The 23,827-nt window shown below is 49.1% G+C and overlaps 1 protein-coding gene across 1 annotated transcript in view; it reads right to left on the bottom strand.

Moving 5' to 3' along the window:
* Positions 1-268: 268 nt before the first annotated feature.
* CACNG2 (calcium voltage-gated channel auxiliary subunit gamma 2) overlaps positions 269-23,827 on the bottom strand; it is a 116,518-nt gene continuing 92,959 nt past the window's right edge. The window contains exons 2-4 of the mRNA XM_061124154.1: positions 18,255-18,338; positions 2,165-2,305; positions 269-804 (exon numbers count right to left, since the gene is read on the bottom strand). Coding sequence (XP_060980137.1) covers positions 269-804; positions 2,165-2,305; positions 18,255-18,338 — 761 coding nt within the window. The remainder of the gene's footprint in view (positions 805-2,164; positions 2,306-18,254; positions 18,339-23,827) is intronic.

The following is a 23,827-nucleotide window of genomic DNA, read 5'->3' as shown; positions in this document are numbered from 1 at the left end:
CGTTTATATTTTTGCACATTTATTGTTTTGCCTCTTTGTTCCTCTTATATGTTGTTCTTTTTTTTTTTTTTAATTTACTTGTTATGTTTTTCTCTTTTTTTTTTGTTTTTTTTTTTTTTTTTTTTGTTTGTTTGTTTTGCTTTTGGAAGGTTTGTCCCCCCTGGTATGGTTTGGTGTCCCCCCCACCCTCCCTTCACCCCCGGGCCCATCCCGCGGGCCGCGCCCCTCCTCCCGGCTCTGGGCGGCGCTGGCGAGGGCCCCGTGGGCTTCATACGGGGGTGGTCCTGCGGTTGGCTGTGTTGGAGTGGAGAGAGTCTTTGTTCTCCTTCTGGATACAGTTGTGAACTTGGAGGAAGCTGTTATCCCTGTCGGAGTTGTAGGTGGCGGTGGGCGTGGTGGCGGCCTTCAGCGGGTCCCTGCTGAGGGTGTACATGGAGATCTCCGTGGACGGCAAGGTGTTGAAGCCCTTGATGCCCACGGGGGAGGCGTCCCTGGAGTGTGAGGGCTCGGTGGAGCGCGAGCTGGAGCGGCTGCGACGCTGGTAGCGGTAGCGGTAACTGGGGATGCGGGTGATGGCGGAGGCCTGGAGGTAGTCCGTGGCGCGGGCTGTGGCCCGCAGCTGTTTGTGCCGGTCGATAAACATGTGCACGGCCAGCACCCCGACCATCTCGGCGATGATGAAGGACAGGGCCCCGAAGTAGAAGGACCAGCCGTAGGAGTAACTATTCTTTTTGGAGTCGCTCTTGGAGGGGTCTCCGGCATTGGCAGATATGTACACTATAATGCCAATGATGTTACTCAGACCTGCGGGCGGGATGGGGGTGGAGAGGAGGCAGGGTGGAGGGGAAAGCAGAAACAATGATGGTTAGTATCCAAGGAGGATGCCAGGTCCTGGGCAGGATGGCGAGAGGTGGACACCTGGATGTGCTTTCCCGGGTCCAAGCATTTTTGTGGAGAATGGATGGGCCGGTATAGTGGGAAGTTGCAAGCATCACCTTACTATCCTATCATGCTGTTTGGAGAGAGCCAGACAGGGAAGTGCTAAAGGAATCACAGATATGGGAAGAAGGGAGAGAACGGCGGGGCATTCTACAATATATTGAATGATAATAATATTACTTATTGAGCATTTACTACCTGCTTTCACTGCTGAGTGCTTTGCAAAGGGTTTGCAGATGAGAAAACAGATTGCAGAGAGGTTAAGTAAGTTGCTTAAGACTGCACTGGGATTTGCAGCTGCTGTAGCAGGGGGCTAGAGCTTCCCTGGTGGCTTAGTTGTAAAGACTCTTCCTGCCAATGCCTGCCACTGCATTTCAATCCCTGGGTCAGGAAGATCCCTTGGAGAGGGAAAAGGCAACCCATATCAGTATTCTTGCCTGGAAAATCCCATGGACAGAGGAGCCTGATGGGCTACAGTCCATGGGGTATGAAAGAGTCGGACACAACTTAGAGTCTAAACAAGAACCACAAGCAAAGGGTTAAGTCTGGCTACTGCCTGTATGCAAAGCCTTTGGCAAGGTAACCATCATCTGAGTTTCCATTTCTGTGAAGTAGATATAATAATAGTGCTTACTTCTTTTAGGTCAGAGGGAAGATTATTACGTGTGAATACGTATGAGTTACTACTACATGTGAGTTAATACTCATGAAAGCTGTTAAGAGTCTGCATGTGGTAAGTGCTGCTGAAACGTTAGTTGTTCTTATTAAATGGCTTGTGCTATAGCCCATGATCTTCTTCTGGCATCTGAAGCGAGTGTGACTTGTCATGTAGCTGGGCTGAGAAATGTGGTTTTGAGTGCCTGCCTGCTCCCATCTGGGTAGGACAGTGAGGGAAGAGGGCAATGAGAAGAGACCCAGCATCCTGAGAGGATCTTGGGAATGGGGCCTTCTCTCAGGAGGTGGGGGAAAGATGAGTCCCTGGGCTAAAGGTCAGGGTGTGGGGGCAATCCCGGTGGACTCAGTGGAGGGCTCAGGCCTGGCTATGGCGCGGGAGCCCAGCACAGCCTGCCTTCTGTGCGACTCGGCCTGTTTGGAAGGTCCAGAAGTCCCTCCCCTCTCTCCCCTCCTTTCTCTGCCAGGCCCCTCCAGTCACCAGGCCCCCCAACCTCAGCCTCCTCCCTGCTGGTGGGCCTGGCCTCGGGCCGCCTGGTGCCGCAGCTCTTACCTGCAGACACGAAGAAGATGCCGGCACTCAGAATGATGTTGTGTCGAGTCTTGTAGAACTCGCTGGCTGCGATGCAGAGTCCGCCCATGAAGAGCAGAATCACACTCAGGATCGGGAAGATGCTCGAGGCCCTCACAGCCCCTGGAGAACACAGCGGGTGGGGAGAGAGAATGCCATGGCTGTGAGATGAGGGGCGGTGTGCCAGAGGGAGGAGAGGGAGGAGCTCACAGGAGCGGGGGCTGGGTGAGTTTTATGGACACAGGACCAGAGTGGAGGTTGCTTAGCAATACTAGGGAGGGAGAGAGAGGGAGCACGCCACCGCTCAATTTACAGGGGCTCCCTGCTTCTTCAAGAATCAAATCCTAGCACTTCATGAGACCCACATGGGCCTGTGAGACTTGGTCTCTGCCCAGCCCCACCTTCCCTCCTGTCCAGCCACAACAAACTTCCCATGACATATTATTGCATGTTTCTGACTTTTGCCGGACTGAGATTTCTTCCTAGAATGTCTTTCTTGCTCTTTTCACTCAGCCAACTTCTATTCATCCATCAAAACCCAGCTCAAAGTCCCCTCCTCCATGATGCCTTTCCTGATTTCTTTAGGCAAACTTATTAACCCTCTCCTCTGCACTTTGGGGCACTTGGGGCACAGAGAAAGGCAGTGTGTTATAGTGGTTAGAGCTGGGTGGTTGGACTCTGGCTTTAGCATTTATTAGCTGTATAGGTTTGGGTAAGTCATCTCATCTCTTCATGCCTCAATTTCCTCACCTGTAAAATGGGCATGGTGCCTCCCAGAATATTGGAAATAAAAGCAAAAATAAACAAATGAGACCTAATTAAACTTAAAAGCTTTTGCACAACAAAGGAAACTATAAGCAAGGTGAAAAGACAGCCTTCAGAATGGGAGAAAATAATAGCAAATGAAGCAACAAAGAATTAATCTCAAAAATATACAAGCAACTCCTGCAGCTCAATTCCAGAAAAATAAATGACCCAATCAAAAAATGGGCCAAAGAACTAAACAGACATTTCTCCAAAGAAGACATACAGCTGGCTAACAAACACATGAAAAGATGCTCAACATCACTCATTATCAGAGAAATGCAAATCAAAACCACAATGAGGTACCATTTCACGCCAGTCAGAATGGCTGCTATCCAAAAGTCTACAAGCAATAAATGCTGGAGAGGGTGTGGAGAAAAGGGAACCCTCTTACACTGTTGGTGGGAATGCAAACTAGTACAGCCGCTATGGAGAACAGTGTGGAGATTCCTTAAAAAACTGGAAATAGAATTGCCATATGACCCAGCAATCCCACTGCTGAGCATACATACTGAGGAAACCAGAACTGAAAGAGACACGTGTACCCCAATGTTCATTGCAACACTGTTTATAATAGCCAGGACATGGGAAGCAACCTAGATGCCCATCAGCAGATGAATGGATAAGAAAGCTGTGGTACATATACACAATGGGAAATTACTCAGCCATTAAAAAGAATGTATTTGAATCAGTTCTAATGAGGTGGATGAAACTGGAGCCCATTATACAGAGTGAAGTAAGCCAGAAAGAAAAACACCAATACAGTATACTAACGCATATATATGGAATTTAGAAAGATGGTAACAATAACCCTATATGCAAGACAGAAAAAGAGACACAGATGTATAGAACAGACTTTTGGACTCTGTGGGAGAAGGTGAGGGGGGATGATCTGAGAGAATAGCATTGAAACATGTATATTATCAATTGTGAAACAGATCGCCAGTCCAGGTTGGATGCATGAGACAAGTGCTCAGGGCTGGTGCACTAGGATGACCCAGAGGGATGGGATGGGGAGGGAGGTGGGAGGGGGCTTCAGGATGGGGAACACATGTAAATCCATGGCTGATTCATGTCAATGTATGCAAAAACCACTACAATATTTAAAGTAATTAGCCTCCAACTAATATAAATAACTGAAAAAAAGAAAAAAAAATAAAATGGGCGTGGTGATAGTTCCTGCCTCCTAACATTGTTGTGAGGACTAAATGAGTTAATTCTGATAATGTACTTAAGATAGGTCTCTGAAGTCATATAGTAAACATTTGCTCAGATAGTTATTATAGTAAATAGTTGTTTATATATATGCATCCACCATAGGTCATGGGATCCCATGAGAGAGAGGATTGTAGCTGTTTTTTTTTTTTTTTTTTTTAAGTTCTCTCTCTTCATTCGTTCTGGCCTCACCACCTAATTTAAAGCCAGAGATACAGTAAGCCCGCAGTACAAGCTCGCCTTGTGAATCAATGTGGAGAGGTGGTCTGGAAAGAGGAAGAAACTGACACATTGCAAAGAAAACAGAAGAGAATAAAAGCAAAAAGCGAGTTAAAAAAAACCTTTCAGGATAAGAAGGAAGGATGAACAAACAGGCAGGAGAAGAAAAGAATATTTTAATGAATGCTTTACTTCAGCATGGGGGAGGATGAGAGAGGGGCACAGATGGCTGGGGAAGGAGAGGGAAGGTGGCTGGGGGTTTATGAGGGGGACTGTGTCTGAAAGATGCCCCAGAGGTGTGGAGTCCTTACCAGTGTGTCTGGAAAATAAAATATTTTTTTCTATCCAGATTCAAATAGGCAGAGAGTGACCTCAGGACCTCCGACTCCATGTCCTGGCCTGTGTGGACCAGGTAGGAGGCAGAGGTGTCTGGTGGCTAGTGTGAGGAAAGGGATGTCTTCCTGACACGTCGGGGTGGCTTGAATGGCAACCTCAGAATTTAAGTCCTTTTAGATTGAGGACCCTTTGGCTTGACCCAGAAGTTGGTTAGGGGTGTATGCTTTGGAGGGGAAGTGCCTGCCCTACTGGCCCATCCCTGTTCCTTCTGGTGGCAGCATGACCACAAAGGATCTGTGAAGAAGAGAATTTTTCTACATAGAACTTGAGGGATTTTTCTAAGAAAGAGTTTTAGGCCATTTACTGTGTGATATAAAACCCTTCTTTCCCTGGTGGATCTTCAGTCTACACTGCTTGTGATGCTATTGCATGAGTAGATTATTTTGGGGGGACTTGAAGAAGGGTGGAGTTCTCTTATCGCAAGTTGGGGGCACCTGAGCTGCTCATATAGAAGCAGGCGCAAGAGGGTGGGGGGCAGCTGGGTTACTCTGCAGTCTAGTAACCCTCTCCCCTGGAGGGCAAAGACTGGGCTGCCTCCTCTCCAAACCTGAATGGATGCTTTCTTCCTGCAGGTCTTTTCTGAGATGGTATCTCTATCCCCAATTGGATTGACACCCCCACCACACAGGAACGCATGCCCAGATGCTCCCATTCACAGCTACCTGGAGGCCCATCTCCATAAGCACATGAGGATGGCGAGGGCGTATCGAAGACTCAGCTCACAAGAGGTAGTATGGATTAAACAACCACACCAAGTTGGGTCTGACATACATTATACAATTTAATCCTCATAATACCTCTGCAGGGTGTATTTTTTTGCCCCAATTTATAGATGAGAAAACTGAATTTCAGAGAGGTGATGTAGCTTGCTCAAAACCACCCTGTTAGTAAGTCAGGATTCAAGCCCAGATCAGTCCAACTTTCGACTCCCCTGGACTCTTCCTCTGGGTCTTTTAAAGAGACCAGGAAGCATCCTGCAGGGTCCAGAGATCTGGATTCTGGTCCCAGCTCTGCCCTTCCTTGCTGTGTGGCTGAGACAGGTACCTTGCCCCCTCTGGTTTCCCCATATTTAACATGGGTGTGGACCATTAGTTGATTTCTAATGCTTTTTCCTTCTCTGTGTGGATATGATTTCTGACCAGCTGGAAATGGGGACGACAGTGTAAAGAAAGATAGAGAGGTTGGGGTGACTTCCAAGGGGCAGCAGCGGCTGCTCAGATGAGCAGGGTGGAGGAAGATCTCTGGCCTTCTCCCTGCAAGGAAGCAGGCTCTTCCTGCCCGCAGTGTGCTGCATTTGGCAGGCCAGGTCTGCATCCTCAGAGCTCATGCCTCACGGCAGCCCTGGGCTTGACATTTCCGGTTCAGCCAGTCTGCTGTGGGAGCCTGGATGCCCCAACTCAGCTTTCCTGCCAGCAGAGAGAGCACCAGCTGTGAAGGGGGATGAGATGCTGTGTGTGTGTGCATGCACGTGTGTGCGCACGTGTGTGTGCATGCGTGTGTGTATGTGTCTGTGTACTGGGTTGGGGGAGTGGGCAGGCTGGAGGGAGACATTTGCTGTGTTGCAGCCAACGTGGAGAAAACAGTACCACTTCACAACATAAAAAAGCAGCAAGCAGGCAACAAACAGAAGCCTCTTTACTCCAGCAGAGCCAACTCAGACACCAGCCTCCCTTGGAAGAGGCCTCTTTACCCAGAAAAAAGGTGATAGAGGCAGCTGGGAAACAGTACCAGCCTAGGAAGGTTGAAGTCCTCAGGACCCAGATCCAGGCTGGCAGAAAGCTGGTTTCAAGCTGGCAGGGACCCCCACACTGAAACAGTCTTCTGAAGGAGGTCATTCTGGCTGGGCAATGTCACAGAGGGATTTTGCAGTTAGCCACACCTAAGTTCAGAGCCTGGCTTTGTCACTTAGTAACTGTGATTTTGGGCAAGGGTCTTTACCTCTCTAGAGCCTCAGTTTCCTTGCCCAGGTTTGAGCCCTGGTTGTCAGACTAAGATCCCGTAAGCTGTACAGCATGGCCAAAAAAAAAGAGAAAAGAACATGAAAAAGCACATCTAGATCTATATCTGTATCTGTATCTATATCTATATCTGTATGTATATATCTGAGTCACTTTGCTGTACAGAAATTAACAGTGCTGTAAATAAACTATACTTCAATAAAAATACATAAGAAAAGAATCCACATTTTAACAAGATCTTTGTAACAAGACTAGTATGCATCTGAAAGTTTGAGACGTGCTATTGCGAGGGCTAAATTAGATAATAACTGTTTTGTTTCTGATACTAGGAGGGCAGTAAAGGGTAGCGATTTTTGTTATTTTTAATGTCCTTTTTCTTTCATGCCAGACACAGTTTCCTTATGAATTATCCTGATTTCCTAGTAAGGCTGTGTCACTGTATTAATAGTAATAGCATTACTCTTAATGCTAAAACTTATCATGAGAAGAAAATATCTTATTTAGTCAGTGCACAGGTATTTATTGATCTACGAGTAAGTGTATGGAACTGCACAACACCATTTCTGGGGTCCTTCCTACATGCCAGACCCCATACTAAGTACTTCCCATGGGTGAACCCGCTTAAACCTCCTACCAAACCCATGAAGTTATGAGTCTTGGTTGCATATTACAAATAATCTCCAGGAATTGGCAACATATTTCAATAAAGGGACACATAGTCAAGGTTTCTGGTTTTGCCACCATAAGGTCCCTGCTGCAACTACTCAACTCTGCCCTTGTAGTGTGAGAATAGCCATCAGCAACATGTGAATCAATGAGTGTGGATGTGTTCCAATAAAACTTTATTTAGAAAACCGGTGGCCTGGATTTGGTCTGCCTATTACAGGTTGACCTGAGAACATAGCGCCCTGTACTAGGGAAAAGCTGTGTGGTCCAGAGTGGAGGGATGTTTTTCTTTTGACTATGTGGCCGTCACCACCCTGCTTGGTTCCAGGCTGGGCATAGAAGGTTTATGGGTGCAAAATCAGGCCTAGTCCATGCCTTCATTGGGCTTAAGTTCTCATGAAGGATATATGGCACAGATGAACATGTAATTAACAGTTAGGATGAAGTGCTATGCAAGAAAATTAACCATATGGCACCATGAAGGCAAGTGGTAGGCTAACGTACTGCAAGGAGATCAAACCAGTCAATCCTCAAGGAAATCAGCCCTTCATTGGAAAGGCTGATGCTGAAGCTGAAACTCCAAAACTTTGGCCACCTGATGCAAAAAACTGACTCCTTGGAAAAGATCCTGATGCTGGGAAAGATTGAAGGCAGGAGGAGAAGGGGACAACAGAGGATGAGATGGTTGGATGGCATCACCGACTCAATGGACATGAGTTTGGGTGTACTCCGGGAGTTGGTGACAGACAGGGAAGCCTGGCGGGCTCAGTCAATGGGGTGGCAGAGTCGGACACGACTGAACTGAACTGAGTGTCACCTGTAGATGGCTGATACTAACTGAAGGATCAGTGTACGCTGGGGACACACACACTTGTGGACCTGTGTGAACCCTTAGTTCTCATCTACAGCTCCATAATTACTCCCATCACACAGAGACTAAAACTGAGGCACAGAGAGATTAAGCCTTTTGTTCAAGCCCACTCAGGGAGGAAATGGAGGAGCTGGGTTTGTGAACCTAGGGAGTCTGACTCTAGGCTGTGCACCAAACCACTGCACCCCTGGCTCTCAGAGCATCCTCATAGCTCACAAGGGCATTGAAGAGGGCTTTCCTGAGATTGATGGACAAGGGGAAGCTAAGTGGGCAGAATAGAGGCAGGGTGTTCTAGGGAGAGGATGCAGCATGAGCAAGGGCTGGAAGACTCATGGTTCTTCTGGAGACTTGAAAGGTCTGGTCACAGAGAGCAAGGGCGGGGCCTTGGGGAGCTCTAAGGGAGCTGAAGCAACTGGGCCCAGGCCACACGGGGACTCACAGGTAGACTTTAAAGATCTTAAAGCTAGCAGGGCTGTCACAATCTGACTTGGATTTTAATTAAAAAATTTCTTTTTGGCTACACCCAAGGGCATGTGGGATCCTACTTCCCCAACCAGAGATCAAACCCATGCCCCCAGCATTGGGAGCACAGAGTCTTAATCACTGGACCACTAGGGAAGTCCTGATTTGCATTTTCAGAAGCAAATAAATTAAGAAGGGGTCCAGGGCTGCTATAGGGCACCAGGAGGAGGACTGTTGCTCACCACATAAGTGATGGTGGTGCTTGGACCAGGGCAGATACAAAGAGTCTAGCAGAGGAGGTTGCATTTGAGGGGTGTTTAGGAGGTGAGGTAAAGCTTGGTGATGAATGAATATGCGTGGAGAAGAGGGTGGTGTTGAGAATAACTTCTGGGTCTCAGGTTTGCTGGCTGGTTGGATAAAACCACTTATGGGGCTTGGAGAGGATCAAGGGGTGAGGAGGACAATCAAGGTTTGTTTGGGACAGATGAAGGCTGAGGTGCTCTGGGGACACGCATGGGGAGCTTGGAGCGGGAGGTGGATGTGCAAGACTGGGGCACAGAGGCACAGTGTAGGCTGAAGCTGTAAATGGGGAGTCAGACTCAGAGGTGAGCACAGCAGAGCTTGAGCATGGAAGAGTAGGGGGTTTACCTTGAGGCTTGGGGAGCCCCAGTATTTAGTGACTGGCCTGGGAAGACCTTGGGCCAATCTCCTGGTGTCACTGAGGCCTCCACTTCCTTGTCTGTAAAATGGGGCTGAAAACTGGAAATCTGTCTACCTTATAGGGTGCCTGCTAAGTCACTTCAGTGATGTCTGACTCTGTGTGACCCTATGGACTGTAGCCCACTGGGCTCCATCTGTGGAATTTTTCAGGCAAGAAAACTGGGTGGGTTGCCATTTCCTCCTCCAGGGGATCTTCCCAACCCAGGGATCAAACCCTCCTCTCTTACATCTCCTGCATTAACAGGTGGGTTCTTTACCACTAGCGCCACCTGGGAAGCCCCACCTTACAGGGTGACAGTAATTAAATCGGAAGAAGACTGGAAATTTTTGAAAATACAGAACATTGGGTAAACTAGGAACAGTGTATTATTGTTTTCTATGCTGGTGATGGAAATGAAGAGTGTCATAAGCACCCAGAAGGGAATGACATCTAGCCTTTCAGCAGGGGTAGGCTCAGCCATAAATCCCTCACTCAGTCTCTCTTTGGCCAAGTTCTGTAGACAGATCATCTCTGATCCAGTGCCCTGTGGGCCAGGCACCCATGGTGTCCTTCTGTGGTGGGCACAGCTGGAGGACAAGTAGATGGCTGCACTCGGGGACCTGCTTCCACACTCAGTCTGGTGGAGGAGGAGGGGAGTGGGGTGGAGGGAGGTGGGCAGACCGCTGCCTAGTGCCCACTCTTTCCTGGCTCGTCCTGAGGCCTGACTGTGGGCTTTCCCTGCTCTGGGTCTCAGGTCTGGCTCTGAATAGGTGGGACAGATGACTTGTAAGATTTCAGCCATCCCTGCTGGTCCTGTGCCCCGCAGGCCTCCATCAGGGGCCATTCATCCAGGCTGGCCAGATGCTGGTCGTGCCTTTCATCAAAATAGTCGTCATGATCAGGTATAGGGGAAGCCGGGGCTCCTTGTTTTCTGGGCATGGTGTTCAACTCTTTATGTCTGTTATTCCCTTTGGAATTTGATGTGTTCTAACAGGACACAGATGTGTTGGGTTGGGCGGAGCTTCTGGGCCCTGGGGCATCTCTCGCCCTCTCCTCCTGCACGCTGTGCTGGATGAGGAGCCAGTGGCTGTGAACGGGGATGAGCTGCTGTAAATGCAGGTGAGAGTGAGCGTGAGAGGGTGAGTGTGTGAGAAAGAATGGCAGGAGAGAGGAGGAGAGGAGGGAAGAGGCAGGGGGAGGGAGGGATTCACCGCCATTCAGAGTGGTGGTGAGGAGCGTGGGCTCCTGATGTGGACTGCTTGGGGTCCCATCCTGCACTCCCCTGGCCTCCCACTGGCTGTGTGGCCTGTGTCTCACTTTTCTCATCCGTGTAATAGAGACACCAACAGTACCTACTTCTTAGGGTTGTTGTAAGATGAATGAGGATAACGTATGGTGTGTCAGGCCAAGTGTTCCATGAAACTTTGCTATATCTGACATAGGAAAGGAATTTCAGGCCCCAGCAAGCTTCTTTTGGGAAGGCCACCTGTGCAGGTGCTGGATGCTTTCTGACTTTCTGTGGTCTCTGGGGTTGGTGATTGGCTCAGGAGAGACGGCCTGAGCACATCCCATGTTGCCCCCACCCCGTGAGGCTCAGTGGCCTCCTCTGCTGCAGGACACACCCAGCTCCCGGGGCCACAATAAGGGGCAATGAGTCAACGCGTCTGAAGCCACGAGAACCATGGCTGGTACCCACAAGCACCAGGAAATGTTAGTTCTTGCATGGCAGAGCGTATTATTGCTGTTTCTCACAGACCTGGGGTTACCTGGACTGATGTTTATTAAAGTGCAGGTCGTGGAGTCAGTGTGGTGAGGGTGGCATTGGGCACTTTAATAAACGAACCAGTATGGAACAGAAACTATCCCTGTGGGCAGAGGCCATAAGGCAGAGGTGCTGATCATGAAGCATTTGCTCTGGCTGCCTGGATGTGAGTTAGTAGGAGCTCTAACTTAGGTGTTCCCGACTGCAGGATGTGGTCACCCCACTGCAGTGACCTCTGGAGGGGACGTCCCTCATGACAATTTTGCTGAAAAGAGCTGCAGTTCCCAGGCAGTGGACAGGAACATATGGCCTGGATAACCAGGGAAGCAAGTGGCATCCCAGGGCTTCCGAGGTGGCTCAGTGGTAAAGAATCTGCCTGCAATGCAGGAGACCCAGGTTCGATCCCTGGGTCGGGAAGATCCACTGGAGGAGGAAATGGCAACCCACTCCAGTATTCTTGCCTGGAGAATCCCATGGACAGAGGAGTCTGGCGGGTTGCTACAGTCCATGGGGTGGCAAAGAGTCACTTGAGAGCTGAAGTGACTTAGCGGCACCCTTTACGGTAGACAGAGTTCTGATTTTCAGTCCCATTTTACAGACAAGAAAGTGGAGACTCCCATGAACAAAGGAGACTGGTAGGCTATAGTCAACGGGGCCACCAAGAGTCGGACATGACTGAGTGACCGAACACGCACAGGTGGCGTCCCAGGAATGGTACTGGGCTGGGGCCGGTCACTGTCCCTCTGTGGGCCTCAGTGTCTCCCTTGTCTGTAGAATGGGAGGGTGGGGTTGGGTGACCCTCATGGCATGTCTACGTTCAGCATTTCTGGAGATGGAAGGCTGTGTCCCTGAACTTCAAAGCTGTAGGGGGCAAGGAGGGACAGTGGACTTCCCTCAGCATTCCCCTGGGGTAGCTGGGGAGCCCAAACAAAGCATCGCCCTAACCCTCAGAATTGCCCCTCACTCCCACCTGGGACTGGTATACGTTGAGGTTCAGAGAAGGTGAGTGTCTGGACCAAGGTCACAGAGCAGAGCTCATCTTAAATTCAGGCCCTTTCATTCCAAGTCCCAAGCTCAGGCCTTGACACCTGGTATCCCCACAACTGTGTGCCCCCTCCCCAGCTCCCCAGTCCTCAGGGCCTGGTGAGACTGGCAGGAGGGATGGAGAAGGGGGAACAGGGGAGAGCACAGGCTTTTCTGAGGCTGGGAAGGGTGGCTTTGGCTCAGCTGGAGCCCCTCCAGCCTCATTCTGGGAAGAGGAGGAATGTGCTAGGCAGCTCTAGGGAGGGTGGTTCCCGTATTTTCATTCAGCAGCTCTCTCCCGGGCCTGACTGAGGACAGGCCCTGCAGTGGGCGGGGTGGGTGGGGTGTGGGTGGGAGCAAACTCTATTTGCAGCTCCTCCCTTCAGTGTCCTCAAGCTGTTTCACCATCCAGTGGGAAAGAAGACTCTGTAACAGAGAGGTCACCTCCCTGCGACCCAGCCTCCTCCACATCCCTGGCCGCAGAGAAGGGCTGCACTGTCCACTGTCTCCCAGACGGGACACCTAGACGTCGCCTGAGTCTTCTCCCTCTCGCCTCCCCCCTCCACCCCAATGCAGGATGCCAGTAATTCCTGCTGGCTCCAGAACTAGTCCCCCTTCTTATCCACCTCCCACACCTCCTCCCTGATCCGAGCCCCATGTGTTTCCAGCCTGGGTCCCGGCTGTCATCTCTTACTGGTCTCCCTGTTCCTGCTGAGACCCCTGAGTCAGCTCTCGAGGAGAAGCGGAGCAGTGCCTTAGCCTGGACCTCAGTCCTTTCTGCTCAGAACCTTCTCGTGGTCTCATCTCAGAGGCCCCCAAGTCCTATGGATTCCCATCCACTGCTCACACCCTCGGCCTCCTTGTGTGGCCACCTCCCATCTCCTGTACACAATGCACGTGCGCACACACACACACTCACACACACACTCATACACAACACACGCACACACATTCACACACACACACACTCGCACACACACTCACAGACACACACACAACACATGCACACACACACACACATTCACACACACATTCACACACACACTCACACACACACTCGCACTCACACACATGCACACACACACAGACACACACACACACGCACTCACACACACGCGCGCGCGCACACACACACACACTTGCGCACACACACATTCACACACACGCACTCACACACACTCGCACACACACAGACACACACACATTCACACATACACTCGCACACACACACAGACACACACACATTCACACACACTCACACACACACATTCACACACATTCACACACACATATACTCACACACACATTCACACACACACCATGAAGAGACCCACGTGCACACGAGCAGACACACGCATACACACAGGCACTTATATTCTGAGGGACACTCAGATGCACAGACACGCAGGCATCAGAAGACACAGCACACAGCACACACTCATGCCCTTGGCACAAGGCGGACATGCAGACACACCAACACACACTAAGAGTCATAGGAAGTCACACCCTGGTCACCACCACCTCTTCTTTACCAGCTTGAGGTAAGGAGCTTTGGCAGGAAGAGAGAGGCTAATGTTTTAAGGACAACTGGACTGTATGATGGTCTTTTACTTTTATCTAGTGTGTTTCACTTTTTCTATTTCATATTCAGTGCTTCCATTTCATTTGGTTTGTGTTTTCCAATTTCTCCATCTCTTCTTTTTTTTCTTTTTGATGTCCTTTCTTAAGCCTTTATCAAGCATAGTAGAAAAACTTTTGTATATATATATATATTTAAATATAATATAATATATACATTTTAGAAAACTTATGAATTTTTGCCTAACTAAAAAATGTATGACATTTTGATTCCGCTTGTTTGACTTATGTCTGAATAGAATGCTAGATTTCTAATTAAAAAATAGATATGCAACAAACAAAGAAGGTTTACTGTATAGTACTCTAATAACCTATAATGGAAAATAATTTCAAAAATAATATATGTGTATATGTATAACTGAATCACTTTTTTGTGCACCTGAAACATTGTTAGTCAACTAGACTTCAATAAAATATATATATTTTTTTAAAAAAGAAGAAGAGAGAGGGCTAAGGAGGTGCCACACAGCAGACCCAGCTGACAGCCCCACAGAGGTGCTTGGAAAAAACAGACTGGTCACCATGACTTTGTGGGTAAGTTGGTGATAGGTGGGCAAGGCCTGAATTAGCTGCACCTTCGTGGGGCCCAGAAGTCCAGACTCGGGGTGATGACTGGGACCAGCTAAGGCTGTCCCTCCCTGGACTCTGTGGCTGTGAAGAAGCTGGGGAACCCTTTGGATACCCACGGAGACTGGACATTAAGAGCATTCATTCATTCACTCATTCATTTGTCCCATCAGATATTAATTTGGTGCTTTCCTTCTGCCCTGTCCTCCAAGAGGCGTTGAACTTGCCTAAAGCTTGGTTTGCTGGCTTGAGAGCAAACCAAAGTGAGTCCCACTTTCTCTGCCAGCCCAGGAGATGAGCTCTGTGCCCCTGGCCAGTCATGCTCTCCTGGCATCCTTCTCCCTCTCTGCTCCAGATCCTCCATCCAACTGGTGGATCAAGGATGGCAGGGGTTACCCAGGCCACCTCACTGGCCACCCGTCCTCAGCTCCTTCCCTGGGGCTCCTCCTCTGCCTGGCCTTCGAGCCTTGGGGTCCTGGGGCTCAGATCCTGCACCTCTTCTCTCTCTGCACCACTCTCTTGGTGCTGTCATCAAGTCTCATCGTGCTAAATATTGTCCCCATTCTGACCTCTCTCAGACTCCTGTCTCAGGCCAGGTCCCACCTTGTGAGTCTCAGACTCCAGGTCATCTCCCCAGGGAGTCTGTGGGCCTCTTTAACTTATTGTGGCCGATACTGATCATCCAGCCTTCCCCATCCCAACCTGCTCCCCCCATGGGCACAAACCTTGGAGTCATCCTTTATCCTTTCCTGTCCCTGGAAATCCACATGCAACCTTTCAGAAGAGCCTATATGCAGACCCTTGGGAGTATTTTCAGGCTCTGACCCCTCCCCACCTCCTTCACTGCCAGCACCTGCCTTCAAGCTGTTATCATCTCTTGTCTGGATGATTGATCGTAACAGGCTCCTTGTTTTTTGCTTGTTTCCTCCATCAGGGTGTAACTTTCATGAAGGCGCTGACTTTCTTTATTTTGTCCACCCTTGAGTCCCCATACCATCAACAGTGCCCTATACATAGTGATAGTATCTCCTGAGCGAGTGAATGAATGAATGGATGAACGCTTCCAGAGTCCTAGTCTCTGCATTGGTGCCACCTTCTGTAGGGAACACTTCTGGAATGATGGACTCCAGTCTGGGTTAGGCGCCAGGCTTCCTCAGCACCCCGGATCACTTTCTTTCCCTGCTTGAGGCATCTAGGTTAGGTTCTTGGGCCTGTCAACCCACGTGGCAGGTGAGCTGAAGGTTTAACAGACCAGAACGGGACGGGGGCGGGCGGGGGCGCCGGGGTAAGTTGACTCAGACCCCACCCACCCGAGTGCAGCCCCGCCCATCTCCCTGGACCAAAGGCCCATCTTCAGGAGAAGCTCCGCCCACCTTCCTGGGCACCAGCTCCGCCCACCACACTAGGGCAGGCAATCTTCCTAGAAGAATGACCTCTGTCTTCTAGTTTTTCTAGCCAATCAGGTTAGAGGTTGGCAGAGAATGATGGGAACTCACATCTTCCAGCTTTAAAAAATGACGTTTGTTGTCTAACCCCAGACTAGCATATTACAGATCAGAGGTCAACAAACTGCCAGATGAGGTCTGTTGCCTATTTTTGCAAGTGAGCTTAAGTTTCACTGGAGCAAACACAGCCATGCTCAGGTGCTTCCGTGTTTGCTTTAGTGCTACAAGGTCAAGGCTGAGTAGTTGGGACAGAGACTTTATGGCCCACAAAGCCGGGAATATCTCTTTTCAGAAAAGGTTTGCCAATGTCTGTTACAGATGCTAAAAATATATTGCTGGATTAAGTTAACTCAAGTCAGACTCTCAGAAACCTGCGCTGCTAATTTGCATTCAAGTCTTCTGCCCAGAAACACCAAAATGAACCAAACACTAAACAATTCTTTCTTTAAAATTCGGGAAATGAAGGTATAGAGTAGGTAGGAATAGCTGCTGAAGAATCCTGTCTTTCTTTTAAAAATAGCGTGTATTGGGCACCTTCTATTTTCCAGGAACTGTTCCGGGTATAGCAATGAATGAGACAAGGGTCCTGGGCGTCCGGCTGAGAAAGCATTGCCCCTTGCTGGGCTCAGCCAGTGTGGCTTTGCGCACAGACCCCTACGTGGCTCCCCCTTCCATCTTCTCTCTCCGGTGCATCTCTGCAGGCCCCTGCCTCCCAAGTCCTGCTGTTTCTCTGAGGGTCCTCCCACTAGGCTGCGCTCTGCCTGCAACCATGAGCGGTGTCTCATTCATTCCTCTGGAAGTCTCCAGCACTCAGTCCAGACTCTGACATACAGAAGGTGCTCAATTTGTTTTTATGCCCTCGTCAGAGTCCTTTGAGAGCCTTAGACCTGGTAATAGGGGCTTCCCTGGTGGCTCAGATGGTAAAGAATCTGCCTGAAATGAGAGAGACCCGGATTCAATCCCCGGGTTGGGAAGATCCCCTGGAGGAGGGCATGGCAACCCACTCCAGTATTCTTGCCTGGAGAATCCCGTGAACACAGGAGCCTGCTGGGCTATGGTTGATGGAGTGGTTGATGGGGTCGCAAAGAGTCAGGTAAGACTGAGCAACTGACACTTCCACTTTCAGACCTTGTAATGCAGAGGACGAACAAACGATCCTTTAGGAATTCCATCTGAGAGCAGCGTCGTGCAGGAATTCATAAAGGGAAAGGATGAGCCTTGTAGGATATTCCCCCTTCTCCTTTAAAAAGAAACCTACGAGTGACCTGATGTCCCCTTCCTTTTTCTTGCCGCCTGGCTGGCTTCTTGTTCCACAGGCTTTGAAATGAAACCCAGATTTCAGACTGACCTGAGAGTTGGGTTTGACGCGAGGAGTAATTATTGAAAGTGACAGGGGTGATCCATATAATAAAATGCTTCCTACATTTTTCATAGAAATGATCCAATACTAACCACTGCTGTGAGGGATGGGAGGGAGGCTTTGGCTGGGGAAGGGCACTTGGGAGCAGAAGAGGGTGGGGGCGTGGGCAGGGAGGGTGGTCCTGGGAGGAGAGCAAACTGCTTTCGGAAGAGCTTCGTACAGAGCTTTCAGCCACTTCTGCTGGGGCGACTTTGCAGTCCCATGCTTTAAGGACCCTCAGCCTCTCCTGGAAATCCTTTTCTCCTGGAACACTTTACCTTGTTAGTTTTTGCTGCTTCTTGAGAGATTTTCTTTGGGTCTCAAAATGCTTTCTCTTGATACTATGTCTCAGGTGGATTTAAGATCACAGCTATTACATCAGGATTTAACTTTGACTTGACTGTGGGGAAAGAAAAAAGTAATCTCATTGTTTCAGTAGAAGTTTCAGTCTGGCACTGCCTGCTGAGTCTCCTCATTGGATTGTTCAAGAAATATCTACGGAGTACTTTCTATGTGCGGGGCACTGGCCTGGGAATATAACGATGAATGAGATAGGTAGAGTTGTATCAGAGTTCTAGTGGAATTGGCAACACTGTGAGGGAGCTGGTTGCTCAAACAGACATGGACCCAACAGCGTGATAAAGATGCTAGGCTCTGGGAACCGCTTCAGGGGCATAGAGGACTTCTTGGAGGAGGTGTTGTTTCACTGGAAACTTGGAAAATGTGTAGGAACTTGCCAACAAAGAGGGGAGGAAGGGCGTTGCAGGTAGAGGGAAATAGCACACATGAAGGTTTGGCCATGGAAAGGGGGGAAGACAGAAGGCTCAGCTTTTTCCTCTCCTCTGCAGTGACAGAGACCTCTAGATAGTTCTGGCCTTTGGCTCTTAAAGGATGGAAGGGCAGGACCCATCACCAGGAGAGAGATAAAAAAAATTGCATCCACTCACGGAGGAAATATTCTGCTGTGTCAGCTTCGTAATCTGCATCCTCTGGGAAGTGATCGATTTGCTTGCAGAGACCTTTGAAGTTCCCTGGAAAACAAGGGAAGAAAGTGCTCGTAAGACATCCAAATCTCCAGGGACTCAGCGCCCACTGGCCTCTTCCTGACTTCTCGTTCTTCTGAAGCTGGCTCAGTCCTCTCTCTCACCTCCCCCCTCCCCCGCAAGGAAGGTATCGCTTTGTCTGTTTGGACATCTGCCCAGTGAATCAAAACACACACACCCGCGGTGCTGCAGAGAGGATCTAAGGCTTAAGACTTCAAAACCCAGCCTTCCATCTCTGCATCGAGGCTTCTGAGGATTAGCTGAGGCTTGGCGGGCGGTGGAGGTTTGAATCTGGGCTGGGGACTGCCACAGAGGAGACTGGTGAATACCAGCGCGCCTGCCTTTGTGCCCCAGCTCGGCTGGGAGTCACCTCGTGTTTTATATGCGAGAAAGTTGATCGCTTTCCAAAGAGGGCAGACCCCAGACCGAGGCTGACAAACATTCCCACAGCCCGGTTAGATGAGTTTGCAAAGCATTTTCCCATCTGCAGTTGCATGGAATTCAGTATATGGAGCCCACGAAAGTTCTGCAATGCTCCTAGGGTTGAACACCCCACCCAGGCCTGGGTCACTGGCCAGACTTGTGGACTATGACTTAACCTGTGAGAAGAATAATAGCGTCTCCATTTTATAGATGAAGAAACTGAGGCTCGGGGAGACTGGGTACAAGTGTGCTTACAGAACTATTTTAGGTATTGCTAGCTATTATATAGCTAATCCTATACTACATATTACAGAGAAGATGGTTGATCCTTACCCTACAACCCTCCCTTATCTGTCTGTGCCAATTCAAATGACTGAATAAGTGCTCATGGCCAGGAAATAATGGAATCTGGGCTCAAACAAAGACCTTTTAGTTCTAAAACTTTCGTTGGTGATTGCTGAGAAGGTGAGAGCCAGCTCAGATGAGAACCCTTAGCCCAGTGTCCAGCAGATCCTCAGCAGTGATCCCTAAATGAATGAGTAAACTACTGAATGCGATCTTCATAAACACTCATGTGGAGAACAGAATTTACAAGCGTGGCTGCTTCATGACAACAGAGACTTTTGTCTGTTTCATTCACCATTGTATCCTGAGCTCCAGCACAGGCACGATGGATGTTGCCTTTCAACATGGATGGATGGATGACTTTCTCTGAATGACTGGACACTCGAAACTATGCAACACTGGGTGAGAGGCAGGTCCTGCAGCTGGCCTGCCTGGGTTTCATTCAGTTTCACAGAAATGCCTCAGCTTTCTCATCAGAAAGCAGAGATCGTAGAGATCCTTACTTTGTCGATTGTTGTGGGGATAACATGAGCTAACACGTTTAAAGTGCTCAGAGCAGTGCCTGGCACATTAGTAAATGTGCTGGGGGTATTGAGTGAGAGAGAAATGGACTATGACTACATTTAGCCCCTGACATTCAGGATTTTCCTGTGACAGACGCTAATGCCGCCTAATTAATACAGTCCTCAGTTTGTGTGAACAATTTCTTTTCTTGTAGGATCCTGAGCCTTGTAGCCCATAGAGTAGGTTTTATTATGTACTATAGGTATTAAGAATATTAAGTCATTATTACACATATACACAGCTGTATATATCATACAACTGGATATACAGGATGTGCTCAGTTGCTCAGTTGTGTCCGACTCTTTGCGACCCCATGGACTGCAGCCCACCAGGCCCCTCTGTCCACAGGGATTCTCCAGGCAAGAACACTGGAGTGGGTTGCCATGCCTCCTCCAGGGGGTTTCCCAACCCAGGAATCGAACCCAGGTCTCCCACATTGTGGGCGGTACAGGTACGCTTACAACATAACTGTGTTTCTAGTTATTATAATATGTATAGGTAACACTGGGGATCCTAGGTGGCGCTAGTGGTAAAGAACCCGCCTGCTAAGGCAGGAGACAAAGGAGACATGGGTTCGATCCCTGAGTCAGGAAGATCCCCTAGAGGAGGGCATGACAACCCACTCCAACATTCTTGCCTAGAGCATCCCATAGACAGAGGAGCGTGGCAGGCTACAGTCCATAGGATCGCAGAGTCGGACATGACTGATGCAACTTAGCATGCACACATAGGTAGTTCTGTACTACATATAACAGAGAAGATGGTTGATCCTTACCCTACAACCCCCACCTCCCCTTAACTGTATCACTGCCAAATTCACTTCCTTTCCCAACTTCTGCGAGAAGAGCCATTCCCCAGAGCACACGGGGACTCTAGGTAGACAGAGTTTCTCTCAGAATGCTCCCATGGGGCAGGTGTCTTTTCTCTGTGTGCTGGACCATGTCTTGTCTTGCTCAGCACCCTTCCCATCGCATACCTTGCTGTCTGTCCCTCCTCTGTGGTCCTGAACACGTGCCTGCCCTGCTGTCAGCATCTTGGTGCATTAACCAGAGGCTTCCCCTCCCTCTCCTGGCTTATCCCCCATCCAGTCACAGACTCTTTTCTCCTGAGAAGAGTCTTCATTCCTGCTTCTAAGCAGATAACATTTACCTCCACATTGGTAAAATTACAAATCAGTGTATTTGAAAACCACTTTGCAAAGCACTTTGCTTTTCTCTCAATGCAGTCTAACAAATATTTCGTCAGCACCAACTTGGTGCCAGGCATCTTTACAAGGAATCTGTGCAGGAGGTGAGGTGCTGAGAACGGTACTGAAGTGCCCCGCGGCTCCTGACAAACTGGGGACTGTGCTCAACCCCCAACCACAGGTGGTGCCCCCACATCTGTCTTCTAAGGGCCCCACCCTTCAGGCTTGTGGACCACTAGTGCAGCTGCTCCCCACCCAGCCTGGCCCCAGCCCCTGCCTCCATCATCTTTGGACCACTGGGTCCCAGCACAGTGCCCTGCACAGGAGAAGGACTCCAGAGATGCTTGTAGAGAGGCTGTGTCAAAGGATCAGCAGCCCAGACCTCTCCTGTGAGGTCCAGACCTGGGGATCCAACTGCCTATTTGATGTCTCTTGGTGGATGTTTTAAAAGCATCGTACACTCAGCAGGTCCAAACCAGAACTCATGATCTATCCCTCAAGCCTAGTCTTCTGGATGCAACAACTAGGTCAGCCAAGGCCTCTCTGTTGCTGCCTCATGCAAGCCTGAGCCCAGCCATCATTGCCAACATTGCTGCCTCTTCCCTGCAGGCTCCATCCATCACGACATCCCGTCTGTATTGGCTCTCAGAATCTTTCAAATCCATCGATTTTTTTTTTCTCAACAAGAGCAATACCCACTGCCAGGCCACCCTTCTTGCTTCCCTAGATGACTGTGGTAGCCTCCCCACTGGCCATTTTGTACTCACTCTTATCCATCTTTACAGAATAATCATAGTGAGGCTTTGAAAATGCAAATCTGTTCAAGCCACCTTCAGTTTGAAGTGCTCAACAGCTTCTCGATGTTCTTAGGGAAAATCTCAGCGTCTTTAACAGGGCCTGGCCCCTGTCTGGTCTCACCTCCGTCTCAGCACACGTGCAGTCTCAGCTGTCCTTCCCGCCACGCTCACTCCTACCATGGGGCCTTTGCACATGCTGGTCTAGCCACCTGTGCCCCCACTGTATCCTTTGTTGTCCCTCCCTCAACTTCTCTGTGCCCTCCCGCACTGTGCTAGTGTGGGATCTACTGCTACTCTGGCCGCTCTGTGGTCAGGGGAGGTGTCAAGGCATGAGTGATGCCGGTGGGAATGCTCTAGCAGAGAGGGAACACTTGATAACCTGGGGAGCGGGGGGACAATACAGGAGCACTGTGAGGGGGAGGAGGCCTGGGACACGAGTGCAAGGCTGGCCTCACGTGGATGATGGTGCATCCACGGCACTGTGGGGAGGGGGCAGTGTGGATGCGGGTGCAGGGGACGGGTGGGCATGGTGGAAGCTTGTGACACTTCTCTTCTGGTTGCTTCTATTTTCTGAGTGAAATGGGAAACAGAATTGTCAACTGAGAGTGAGGAAAGGGAGGAAGGAAGTGAAAATTTTCTCCACTTGGTATGGGGGCAGTCCAGCTGGAGGGTTGCCTTTAACCAGGATGAGGGTGTGTGAGATGAATGCAAGAAGGGGAGGGGGAAAGGGAGTAGATTATGAAGATGGATCAGACTGTAAGCTGATAAAGGGAGCAGTGAAAAGGTGGTGGGATCAATGCATTGGAAGCATAAGGTGAGGGTCAAGGGATTGTTGGTGGGGGTGAGGGGGTGGGGGGATGCTCTTGGGAGTAAGCTGGAAGGGTGGGGCGTGGGAGTCAGAGAGGTTGAGATTGTGGAGGGGGCATGGTTGTTGGTAACTTCAGGGTGAAGGATAAGACCATGAACTGGGTGGCTCAGGTCAGGTGGAGGTTGGGAAGCCATTCAAAGTATTTAGCGAAGCTCAGACATATTATTTAGGTTGGTACGAAAGTAACTGCAGTTTGTTGAACTTTGTTGTTTCACTTGTGGCGCTAGTGGTAAAAAACCTGCCTGTCGGTGCAGAAGACTTAAGAGATGTGGATTCGATCCCTGTTGGGAAGATCGCTTGGAGAAGGAAATGGCAACCCACTCCAGTATTCTTGCCTAGATAATCCCATGGACAGAGGAGCCTGGCGGGCTACAGTCCATAGCGTCACAAAGAGTTGGACATGACTGTGTGTGACTTAGCACACACACATGCCTATATCATTTTAATGCACATTTCTTGCTTTATGGTTTTTTTTTTTTTGCTAATGACTTATTACTTGCTGTTTATTTTATATTTATTTTAGACCAGGGAAGTTATGTTAGACAAAAAGAAAATTTGAGTGATTTTCTTATTTAAGTTCAAATTGGGTTGTAAAGCAGTGGAGACAACTCGCAAAATCAACAACCCATTAGGCTCAGGAACTGATAACAAATGTACAGTGCAGTGGTAATAAAGAGGTTTTGCAGGGGAGATGAGAGCCTTGAAGATGAGTGCAGTGGCCGGCCATTGGAAGTTGACAATGACCAAATGAGAGCATCATCAAAGCTGATCCTCTTACAACTATAAGAGAAGTTTCTGGAGAGCTCAACACTGACCATTCTATGGTTGTTCAGCATGTGAAACAAATTGGGAAGGTGGGTGCCTCATGAGCTGATTGTAAATCAAAAAAATCATCTTCTTTTATTCTATGCAACAATAACACACCATTTCTCTTTTGGATTGTGATGTGTGATGAAAAGTGGATTTTATATGATGACCGGTGACAACCAACTCAGTGGTTGGATGGAGAAGAAGCTCCAAAGTACTTCCTAAAGCCAAACTTGTACCAAAAAAAAGGTCACGGTCACTGTTTGGTGGTTTGCTCGCTGTGTCATCTACTACAGTTTTCTGAATCCTGACGACATGATTACATCTGAGAAGTATGCTCAGCAAATCCATAAGATGCACTGAAAGCTTCAACATCTACAGCTGTCATTGATCAATAGGAAGAGCCCAATTCGTCGCACAATGCCTGATTACACATCACATAACCAAGCCTTCAAAAGTGGAATGAACTCGGCTACAAGTTTTGCTT

The sequence above is a fragment of the Dama dama genome, chromosome 22, assembly GCF_033118175.1.
Source record: "Dama dama isolate Ldn47 chromosome 22, ASM3311817v1, whole genome shotgun sequence".
In the NCBI taxonomy this organism is placed as follows: domain Eukaryota; kingdom Metazoa; phylum Chordata; class Mammalia; order Artiodactyla; family Cervidae; genus Dama; species Dama dama.
This window is presented reverse-complemented; position numbering and strand designations above follow the sequence as displayed.